At 40.5% G+C, this 12,270-nt stretch overlaps 1 protein-coding gene across 1 annotated transcript in view; it reads right to left on the bottom strand.

The window, feature by feature from the left end:
- atxn7l1 (ataxin 7-like 1) overlaps positions 1–12,270 on the bottom strand; it is a 31,448-nt gene that overhangs the window by 12,736 nt on the left and 6,442 nt on the right. Inside the window, exons 3-5 of the mRNA XM_084909964.1 lie at positions 8,207–8,311; positions 1,412–1,610; positions 876–1,303 (exon numbers count right to left, since the gene is read on the bottom strand). Coding sequence (XP_084766090.1) covers positions 876–1,303; positions 1,412–1,610; positions 8,207–8,311 — 732 coding nt within the window. The remainder of the gene's footprint in view (positions 1–875; positions 1,304–1,411; positions 1,611–8,206; positions 8,312–12,270) is intronic.

Raw genomic sequence — 12,270 nt, 5'->3', positions numbered from 1 at the left:
AACAAGGAGGTCGAGAGGCAGGCGGTGTAGAGTGAGAGGATGGAAAAAAAAAATGTAGACATACAGGAGGTGGGGAAAATCTCTCAAGAAGACAAGCAGCTTTTTGGCAGTGAGAGCTCGTGAATTAGAGGGTGTAAATCAGAGGCTCAGAGCATAGAGGCACTCGGTGCAAACTGTGAGAAAGACTAGTGAAAGGAAAAGAGGAAGAGAAGGAAAAGCAGCATAGAGAGGTGCGACACAAAAAAAAACCCCAAACCCTGAAATATCAATAGGAAATCTTTTTAACTTTACTGCCACATGTGTTTTCACCCCTTCTTATACAGAATGATCCATTCAGTTAGCTTGCGCATAAATGTGAATATGAAAGGAAAAAAGTTTGGGAGTGAGAATTAGTAAGAAAGCTGAGATAGGCAGGCAAGCAGTGAATAACAAGAAAGGAAAAAATAAAGGAGAGAGAAATCCATTAAATGTAGGGAGGTGTCTGACCAATTCCGAAGCTCACAGTTTCACATGCTGCTGACCAGTGTGCCGCTAAACACTCAGGCTGGAAGCTGTCAAAAGAATACTGAGGAAAAGTGCACGAGCTTATCTGGGTGCAAGTGTGCGGTAATGTAGGAATTCTAATGTAAAGCTCAGTAGGAATTAAATGGGCAAAGGCTGAATTATGTAACTCTTGCAGCACAGGAATGTCAATCGTCTGAAGCGTCAAGAATCAGTTTCTTGAGCTGCAGGCTGATGGACTGAAATCCTAAATCAACCATAAAAAAGGCAGGAAGAAAAATGACTCAATATGTCACAGTGAAACACACATGCAGTAAGACTTCTGCTGGATCCCCCCCCGCTTCCTGAAAAAAAAGAAAAAAAAAAGTGCTAACCTGAAAGTCTTTTGTGACTCCTGGAGGGAGTCTTAGTTCCATTCTGTTGCTTCTTCTCCAACGGTGACACTGATGGCAAAGCTGGGAGAGCAACAGCTCGGTGAGAAGGTGAGGGTGACAGGGAGGATTTCCGATCCAGTGGGGAGGGAGATGGCGTTGACGCCGCCCTTCTGTCCAGCGGGGAGCGAGCTGGACTGGGCCGCTTATCTAGAGAGGATGGAGGCGTGATGGATCGCGGCGTGGATGGTCCGCTGCTGCCACGACCATTTGTGAGCTTTTCGCTCGATCGCTGGGAGGCCTGGTTAGTGAGGGATGAAGGCTTATGCGAGGAAGGGGAGGAAGAGGAAGAGGTGAGGCGCACGTGTGTCGCTGAGTCGCCTCGGCTTAGGCAGGGCATCTTCTCCAGGCTTACGACTGGCAGCGACACGCTGGAGAATAGTGGGAAGAGAGTTGCAGACAACTTTTTTTTGCAATTAATGAATAAAATGTGGGATTTTATCGGACTTAGTAACAATGTTATCATATTGTGCACGCACCAGGTCTTGTTCCGCGCCCCCTTGGGCGGGTACACAGCAAGTGGAGCCTTGCTGAAGCGGGAGTGAGGGTAATCTTTAGGTATCCTGAACGCCAGTGTCTCCCCAGGACTGGGAGCCACAGCGGGAGGCACTGTGGATGCTTTGGGCTTCATGGCCAAAAAAGGACTCCTGGAGGGGACTGGGGAGCTGTGCTGCTTCTCTAAAACAGATCAAGCCCAAAAGAAAGAAAGAAAAAAAAAAAAGCTCTTATTCATGCATGACAAAAATATGAATCATAAACACATTATGACAATCAAGACAGACCAACAAGAGCATGCACTGCTAGTGTGATTTGCCTTCAATTAGCACCGAGTCTTTTTAAACCAACTCTACCCTGCTTAGTTGCCAGATGGCTATGTTGTAACACAGGGGAGAGCAAATCTGTGGCTGAACTTCTCCACAAAAAGAAATTTCCAATCAACTAAGGATGCTTTTCTCTAATTAGCAGTATGCCTGACACCATCTGAAGTGTCCTTTTCGTGATGACCCCTCGACCCCCCCCACACCCCACCACAAGAGCCAACAATTACGATATTTTTGACCCAGATCTGATCAGAATACACAAGTTGGAAAAAAGTAAGATGCTGAGAACACAGAAGGAAACATAGACGGGAGTAAATCACAAAGCAGCAGGGAGGAAACACGGCGGAGAGGAGAGGAGCTCACACTTACGGTTTTTGCTATGCATGTCTTTGTGGGATCAGGGTGGGTGGGGGAGTGGGGGTGTGTGGTCCAGGACTGTCTCTGTGTCTGTCTCACAGGGAAACTATACCCCAGCTACCTGAATGAAAACAGAGGATTGAATATATCGTGAGCACTGAGCACAAGGCAGGGAAAAGACAGAAACAGTAAAACGGCGCTTTGGATAGCTAGTAGAGTATACAAATTAGGTGGAATGCCATCCTCTTTTTCTTTTTCCCTTAAGGCACGTCACTTCTACAAGTGAGCTAACTAAAGTTAACCAACATCTGCAAGACTTAGCTCAAAGATAAGCTGGAGAAAAGCTGATGTTAATTTTGGGATGACAATAGTTTGAGATCCCATCACTGGCAGGCTTTACTGTGACTTGACTCATTACCTTCTGCTTATCAAAAATGAACACTAGCATTGTTAAACAGCTGAAACTACACCTGTTCATACGCATTTGCAAACACTACTGTGCAGAGGCATGGGTGTGGAGGGAAATATAAAGTCTTCAAAAGTCAGGCATCCACGAAAGATATTATGATTACTTTGTGAGAGCATAATTTGCATGTGTGGGTGTGTGTACGTGTGGCAGGTGTGTAAATAAGCCAGTGGAGGCAGACCGCCACAGAGGCAGCTGTCTTCAGAGTACTAGGATCAAAGTCCAGCGACACATTCACAGGTATGCACCTACAACAGTGCAAACTTTGCACATTAAATCTCTCATTATTTTACATTATATTAAGTAGTTAACTCCACTGTACGGTTCGATGAGGCTGCGCTGCAGAAATGGATGGGAAAAATTGTGTCTAATTCAGGGTTATTCTCCGATTTAGGCATTGTATTATTTTCCCAGGAATGAAAAAGGTAAAAGAAATCTGAAGAAATATGATATCAGATTTCTTGTGATTATTCAGCCAAGCCACACACCCCCAATACTCTGTGATTCGACTGGTTTATACGATGTGTATACTATATTTTATTTGCTTTATTATACAAATAGCTTTTGCTTATGATAAGACAACAAAATAACCTGATATAGAACTTAAAAATAATTCTTAACAAAATGTTGCAAGACTTAAAATCTTTTATAGCTGTATGTGACATAATGATCAACTTTTCCCTCCCCAGAACAGCCTCAGATATATATTTTATATCTTATATATCAGAACTCATCCAGGGAGTAAGGAGTCAGTTGGGAGTTAATAACACTAAGTTACCGTACAATACATGGGCGAGTGCCCAGGCAAGGTCACTAAGCCACTGGACCACAAGGGCACCCTCCCTACTACACTCTCAACCTGCTGGTTGTTATGGCAATGCAGAGAGCCCCAACAGCTGCTGATAGGCTCTTGACTCATCCTGTGGGAGGAGCCAGCTGATGATGAGGAAACACAAGTTCTCAAAGCTCAGCTGGGTTTGTTTACACTGACAGAGGAGCAGGGAATAGAAGTAGAGAGAGGAATGGCATGAGAAAAATCTGAAATACAGATGAAGATTCTCAGAGTGTGTTGGAGTCAAAGGCACTGGACTTGGAATTTTAAAAAGCGCAAGTTGTTTGGGATAAACAGTGAATTTAAAAAAGGCATTATGGATGTATACAGAGCATGTTTCCAAAAATACCCCTACTGAAGAAGTTCCCAGGAATACGGACAGACTGACATACTGAAGAAACACTTCCTTTGTTTTTTAAAGGATATTTTTAAAATATTTCATCTACCAGAGGCTGAACTTGCATGGTTTCAAACATATCACAATCACAAGCAGTAAGCATGATGGATACAAAGTTATATTGCATCAGAGAGTGGTAACAGCAGCTCAAAGTTATGGGTTGTCATAGTAATACACAAGAAAAGAGCAGTGAGAAAGACGGAGTGTCACAGCAAGTGATGGAAAGATTTCTTATTGTTGATGCTGATCTGAACCCTAAACAGAGTCTGAAAAAAACAACGAAACAACATAAATAGACTGAGGCCTAACCTGGGAGGGGAAAAAAATATCACTGTGGAACAAATATTCTGGTGAACATGCCACAGCTGAACATTTTTTCAGCACACGATCAGGTGTCTGTCTTCGAAGATGGGCAAACAAGTGTTTTGTATATTTAACATGTGCCAAGTTTTACCTCTAGATTAAAAATTTAAATCAGTCCTGCAGTTTATCTGCCTCTTGGACAGACACACCAAGCCCCTTCTTACATTGACTCCTGACATTACAAACAGAAGCTTTTACAAATGAGACAGCCACATCCTCTATGTTTAACAGGAAGAGAAAAATAGAGCATGATTTTCTGCAGTTCCAAAGCTTAGATTGCACTGCTGGTTTTCAAAGAACAATTTAAGTTAGCTATCATACTGTTGCACTACTTGTCTCATTAGATATTTTTTAAGTGTATTTTATACTTTAAACTTCTACTTCTTATTGTAGCCAAGCAGCATTAAAGTACCTTAACTGCTACACTAAGTACTGCAGCCAGTTAGACACTCATGTACATTTTTTATTCTGTAAATATAAAAAAATTGGGAGCCACTTCCCTCTTGCATTAAGAGGTAAGTCAATTGCTCACTAATGGGCCCTTCAGCTATGGGGGGTATCACTTTCTGTATCTACAGATATGTATATAGAAAAACTCTTCACTATTGAGAAAAGTCTCTGTTAGCATCTGAGATGATGTTAAAAAATATATCAAAGTCATGTCCTGCTCTTCTCTAAAGTGCAGACAAAAAAAAATATTTAAATGTGAAGACACTTCCTCAGATGTACACTATCAGTTGGCATTTTAATTGGCCCATACCTCAGCTAACAGCATGCACACAGCCAAGCCACAATAACAATACCACAACTGTGGCGTGAACGAAACTCAACAGAAATTCTGTGGTTAAGGGCAAAACTTTCCAACATCAGCCAAATAACATGTGCGCCACAGCCCGAGAATACACATTTTAACAACAACAACGTCAAACACAGAAGCAGCCAAAACACTTGTTAAAGGTAGAAATGGTTGTGATCTGCTGCTCAATTAATTCCCCACTACAGAGAAAAGTTGGAAAGCGAGTAAAGCAACCAACAGAAACAACATGAACCTTTTCATCATGCACTCAACTCACTCAGACACACAAAAGCACACACAGCAGGGCACACGCAGGAGCAAGGTTAGAATACAGACGCTCAGAAGAGTGAAGAGAGGAAACGGTAGGAAATGAGAATTAAAAGAAATATCTGAACATACTGTGGAGACCTGATTTATTTAGGGACGTGGCTTCAAAAGCACAGCTCATTTGTTACTAAAGTAGTTGTGACTCTTGCATTTTGTAGTTTCGAATGCTTTTCAAGACTCAGAGGTGCAAATTAAATGCTGTTAGAAACACTATACAACTATAATTACCATAATATAGGCATCAATCAGCTAATGATAGTGGCATTACTGGCAGGGCATACCAGAGACAACAAATAATCTAGCCCAGACTTACTTCCTGTTCCACGTGGAGGTTATTGCTTAGAGCCAAACTATGAATGCAGATAAACAATCAGATAACGCCATTATTTTCCTACCCATATGTTTCCTTTTTGCTGTCCACGTGCACTTTTATCAGCACGCGATCAAAGATAATCAAGCGTCGTTGCCAAAATATCATCCATTGCCCACAGACACTGTAGAGATAACATTTATAAGATTATAAGACTAAAGTTATGAAATCATACTTTTTTCATTAGGAAGGGTTCATATGAACATCGTGATCTGGTTATGAAAAGCTTTAAGATTCACTCACAAGCATTAAATATTGTTTCCTTGCACATTTTTGTCTTTACAAACTCACTGGAGCGAACATGCTGCTAACACTGCCAGAGTAAGGGATTTAGCTGATATCCCACTGGGCCACTTATGCTAAGAATATACATGCTTGCTTTACTCTAAGGAGATTTAAATAAACAAATCCACTAAACAGAGCAAGCCTCTGATGTATAAAAGAAAGTATATGTTAACCTTTTAGCACACAAGACTCTGCATATATTTAAATGCATTCAGTGCGCGTTCTAGCTTTAAGTTATCTCTTCAAACACATCAGAAATGAGCAGCAAACTGGGCATGTAAAACTAGGAGCCACTGACCCCTGAGGCAGCCAATCCCCTCCTCGTTCTCTGTGCATGAGTATGTGTGTGCACGTGCATGCATTTCGGTTTATGTAAGGCCTTAGTGCCGTTTTGATATACAGGTCAAGCATGAAAGTTAATCCCACGATGGATACACACAAAATCAAATACAAGGCAACTGCGATGACTAAAAAAAGATACTACTACAGGGTCAAAACATTTAAAGCAGAATCCCCGGCAGGGAACAATGGCACTGTGCTTGTGAGGATGCTGCAGTGACATGATTAGGATCTACAACAATGGGAGGAAATGCATAAAATATCATAAGAATATCCTGACAGCGTGAGCTCCTAGAGGCTATCTACTCAACAGAGGTCAGGAAGAGGATTTTTCACGCCATAACACACAGCGGTTGTGTATATAAAGCTTATTTAGGTATGCAGCAAGCGACTCAACTACAGTAACTGAACTGGAAGACTTATAGGTCACTGCAAAACTAAACATAAAAGTACATGATGAAATCCACACTGAATTCCTCAAAAACCAGAGTCTCCAACTAGTCAGTATGTGAACTGCCCTGCTGGTCTGCTTGGTGCCTGACTATTATGGTATTGTGGCCTGGAGGATCACTTTGTTTTATAGGGGAGCTCTCAGGAGATTCCCACTGTCGACTGTATGTTGTGTTTTTGTGTGTGTGCATGAGTGTGCTTCAGACCTGTTGTCACCCGACCGTGTTTGTGTCAGCAAGTAGAAATGCTGCCAATGAGAGAGAGGAGGGGGCCTGCAGGGGGCAGGAGCAGGGACAAAACAACACTGGCTGCCAGGAGTCTGTGAGAGAGTGTGTGCATATGTGTCTCACAATACCACTGACCTCTTTCTGCTGAGAACCAGAAAGTGAGAATGCGTGTGTGCATGAAACTTCACAGGCCTCTCTACTCATAGGAAGAAATAAGTGTGTTAGTGTATGTGTGTGTATATTAAGTGTGACCATGCCCCCCCACCCCCCACCCCCCCCCCCCCACTTTCCGCACAAACAGAAAGCTCAGGCTAGAAGGAAGCAGAAGCTCACGGGCAGATGTGAGCGAGCTCAGTAGAGCCACAATCAAAAACAAACAAGAGGTAGTTGGACAGTGTGAGGGGCCAATGAGGTCTGAACAAACAAGAATGTTTTAAAAAAAAAAAAATAGACTAACAATTATTTTCAATTTGTTAGTTTCAATAGTTAGTTTACTATGCAAATTGTTCTGCTACTGGAAACTGAATTTCCCGGAGGAACCTACCGGGGGATTAATAAAGTTCTATCTATCTACCTTATTTAATAAATATAACAACAACAACTGAGCAACTTTGTGAGCTACTCTCATTGGGCTGTAGTCTCCATGGCGACCACATGCTATGGTCGCATGTCCTTAATTGATGGTAAGCCTGCCTGTGCAAGAAGCATATGCAGCTTAGCACAGTATATATACATCATGTTGCTATGATACATATGATGTATGCATCATGGTCTGGATCCAGACACTCACTTCATGTAAGATATGGAGGTATTTTTGAGCCTCATGTAGTCTTGAAGTACTATTGTTTTAACAGTGGAGATGTCCATTAAATCTTTTGTGCATGTGCCTATTGTTTTAGATAAAAATGCATATACACAGTTTCTGTAAATAATTTAGTGTATCATAGCTTTGATCCATCTGCTGAGTGTTAGAGGGCAAAACTGTATGATGTCTATTTGCACAGAGGGAAAGTAGCAGGGAGGTCATGTTTGAAAGTGCCTTGCAGGGATTCACAGAATTTACTTATTGATCTAAACCGCTCTGTGTGCGTGTCCATGTATGCATACGTTTGTTTCGGGCTTCTTGTGGGATAACACCATACTCCCAAGCGTGTGCGTGCAACTTAGTCAAGTGTATGATTATGCCCTGAAGTTTTATGTGCGTGTAGTCTGCCTTAAGGGGTTTGTGTATGTGTGTGGCTTACCATAGTGTGTGAGAATGCCCTGAGGAGTGACCACCTTACTGCAGACATGGCAGACAACAAGAGAAAAATCCTCCAGTGCTGGGAACTGGCTGTAGACAAGCATCTCTGAAAGACACAGGAAGAGTAGGTGCCACAATTATAGAATGACAGAAGCAGGCTGAGGGAACAGACACATAGACAGCAACTGAATATGACGTATTTTGGCAGAACAGGGATGTATATAAAAATAATAAATATAAAGTCGGGATTGTTACACGCAGGATATTTAGAGACACCTGAGCTGAACAATCACTTGTCATCAGCTTCATCTTAACAGATCAAACCTCCCATTGCCTGGCACATTCCAATCCAATGGAAAGAGTAGAAGTCTCATGCCTTCTACAGGTCAGTCATCATGACTATTGGCTAATAATGGGAATACCTTTACAATTTATATTAAACAGTAAAAAAAAAATCAAAAAAAAAAAAATCACAATTTCAAAAGCCACAAGACAAAAAGGAACAAATCTTTACAATTTATTTTATTTTATTTGTTAGGAAAAAACCCTAGTTTGATTAATTAAATGTCAAATGTTTATGTACACATTTAGTGGCACTGTGTTTAATATCATCTTTAGACTTCAATACTATATGAGGCTTTAAAATATGCATCTTCGGACCAAATACTAATTATCTTTTTTTTTTCTACCAAAACCAACAATCTACCACAGGCACATGGATAATTAGTGTCTTTTCTAATTACTACACAGACAGACCTTCAAACACACTAGCTAGAACAAAACACGGTAGGTTACACCCCACCCACTCAGGGAAAGTTGAAGATTAAATTAAATATTGAGAATCCCTCTCCCCCATATATGTCCAATGGAAAATATCTATTATCTCTTCTGGCTAAGCTTTGAGAAGCTAATCTTTCTGTACCTAAACAAGCTCCGCTCTCAGAAATCAGAGCTTTTTATTAGCAAGGGGCTTAAGCCAGAATCACTCAGCAGAGGTTGGATGTATGTATGTGCATGTGTGTGTTTGTGTAAGGTTGCAAAGGGAAAAAAATAAAATAAAATATATATATATATATATATATATATATTTTAAAAGTGGGGGTGTCTGACAGTGAGTGTCGTCATGATCTTACATTGCTAGCAAGTTTGTTGTCATCTAGAAAAGCACAGACAGGATGTCATGCTTAATACTAGGGGTGGGTTTTGATTATTGATTTATCGATTAAAATCAATTCTCGCTTGGATAACGTGATATCGATTCATTAAAATCCTGAATCGATTTTTAAATATAAATTTATTTTGCCCAAAATGCCAGAATCTCAGGTTAAACCTCACAAAATTTCAACAACCACCAAACAGCTAAAACAGTCAATGAGAGCAGGTACACGGATTCTGCACAAAGACGTAAACACAAAGCGCGGACCCGCCGACACATCACAATCAGTGAGATGTCGCCTTTCTCACCCGACGGCACGGACACGGACACGAGCTGAGAGCCGACAGCTCGCTGATTCTGATGTTTCGGCGGGTCCGCTGTTTACGCCCTTTTTGCGCTGATTCTGAAGCTGCAGGTTTTATCTCTCTCCAAACAATATTGACTAAACCAGCAGCAAAAGAAGCAGCAAACTACACTTCACATAAACATCGTCATGAATTCCCTCTTACCTTTGCTGTTTTGCTGCCACCACGATAAAATCACACTACATGCACAGCTCTCTCTCTCGCTCTCTCTCAGTGTACGTCAAGAACATTTTCCCATCTAAAAATCGTTTTTCTGCAATATTCGCTTGCTTGTTACGCACAAGTCCGTTCTTACAGCGCTGTCGGACGCTGTTTTTTTTCCTTTTACTTACTTCCGAAAAGAAAGCCTCATTTCTGCTGTTCAATAAGCTACTGAACAAGTTTAAACTTTTTAAAATTATGCAAAATTGCAAAACGCTTAGCTGTGTCTCTAATAAAACCTCTGTAACTTTGCTCTGCTTCACTTCAGCAGCATCAGGTAATGTTCATATGTTCATTAATAGTTTTCTTTCGTTTTTGATCTACTACAGAATATTTTTATAAAATCAGGAAAATCACCTTCATGTTTTTCTGTGTTTTATCTTCAGCTACTTTGACACAAAGGCATCTGCTGTGATGCTTACACCTTTGATAATGTGTCAGCTTTCTTTTTATAGATATAAAAATATAGAAATGTACTGATGCATGATCTGAATTATAATATTTCTGACTGTCTGAGGCAAAATTTCCCCGATTCAAATCGAATCGAATCAAATTGAATCGTGGATCGAATCGATTCTAGAAATGAGTGACGATACCCAGCCCTACTTAATACATATCAGAGTCTGTGTGTGTGTGTGTGTGTGTGTGTGTGTGTGTGTGTGTGTGTGTGTGTGTGTGTGTGTGTGTGTGCGAGCGAGAGATGTATAAAAGACAAGGTTATTTAAGGTCACGGAAGGCCACATTATACACTATATGTTATGTGCAGGTGGTGCATGTGGGTTTCATTGCTGGCTAGTGTCACATTCTTCCTCGCCCTGGATGTTGCAATTATATTATTATGTTAAACATATACATGCATTTTTGCTTAAAGAGTCTCTGATGAACTTTGTTACTACCAGATGACACGCACAGGCTATGTTAACCACAGGCCTCTAGCAGGCCTGTGCTTCCTTTAACCGGTTTGCACTTGTTTGGTTTCAGAATTGTGCCAGTCGTTTTAAGATAAGATAAGATAAAGTCCCACACGTGAGACATTTTTTTGGTCACGGCAGAAAGTACAAGTTAAGAGCAGTAAAAATTAAGGAAAAAAGAAAAAAAAACAATAGAATAGAATAAGACAAGATAGAATAAAATACTATATAAAATAGAATAAAATACTTTGTTATATTGGGAAATTGCACTTGATACTATTACACATCAGGGAGACAGGGTGAAAGTTATCATTGTGTAGATATGTCTGTGAAGGTTCATTGTGTAGAGTTTGTGTTTAGAACCTACTGTCGCTCACTTAAGACTATGCTTTTAAGCACAGACTCGCACACAAAGGAGGAGCTTATGTTTAATTCAGCAAGACAAAACCTCAAGAGACAAATGAGCTGGGGCTAATGGTGGTTCAAACATGGAACGCACATTACAGAACTAATGGGCCAGGCTAGTCTTTGTTGGATACAGGCTATATGCTACAGTTGATAAGAAAAAATAATTCAACTCTGCAGCCTAAAAATTAGAGCTTGAAGCAGTACTCACTTTATTTTAAATGTTAGCAACAGCAAAAATCTTTGTACACAGTGCACAAATCCCCTGTCACTATTGTATATAATCACTCCTATACTGATACCAATGCTGATGTTTGAATACCTGATACTGATAACCAATATATTTTTTCATTTATTCTTATTGTTATTTATACCCTGCTTTAGCTCTCCAACACACAATGCTTGAACATTTATCCCACAGATAATTAATGCAAATTACATCTAGGACACATATATTACCTACTGATGCGAAACCTTTGTGAATTTTCCAGTTTGGCTCATCTATTTGTGGTTAAGTCAGTTCGCAAATGATGTGGTGTCTTTATTTCTGAGGTGAAACGCCAGTAAATGTGAAAAAAGTTACACGGGGCCCAGACTCATGTTGCTTAACAATACACAGCAAAACAAAAGCATGGCTATTGCTATTAGGTCTGAGACTGAAAAATACTATGCTCAGAAATGAACTCCCCAGAACATGTCAGCCAAGCCTATGCCTCATTTAAAAACTTGTTTGACACAAATAAACACAATTTAGTTCCATTACCGAAGCCCAAAAAAACTAAAAAGATTTTTAGAGTCACTTTTGGGTTGAGTATGACTTTTCATTCTGTCATTTGTGGTGCAGAACATGTCACTCTGGTGACTGACGGTGACTCTGTGCATTTGCATAAAAGGTCATTACTCAATAGGTTTTCAAGGATAACATACAACATACTGAGGCTGTCATTAAGTGATTACTTCAGAGTAATCACTTAATGCTTGAAATGCTTAATAGTCACTGGGAAGCATATTTGGTGATAAAGCAGAA

The sequence above is a fragment of the Perissodus microlepis genome, chromosome 17 (genome assembly GCF_051167445.1).
Source record: "Perissodus microlepis isolate ML-2025 ecotype Zambia chromosome 17, ASM5116744v1, whole genome shotgun sequence".
In the NCBI taxonomy this organism is placed as follows: Eukaryota; Metazoa; Chordata; class Actinopteri; order Cichliformes; family Cichlidae; genus Perissodus; species Perissodus microlepis.
This window is presented reverse-complemented; position numbering and strand designations above follow the sequence as displayed.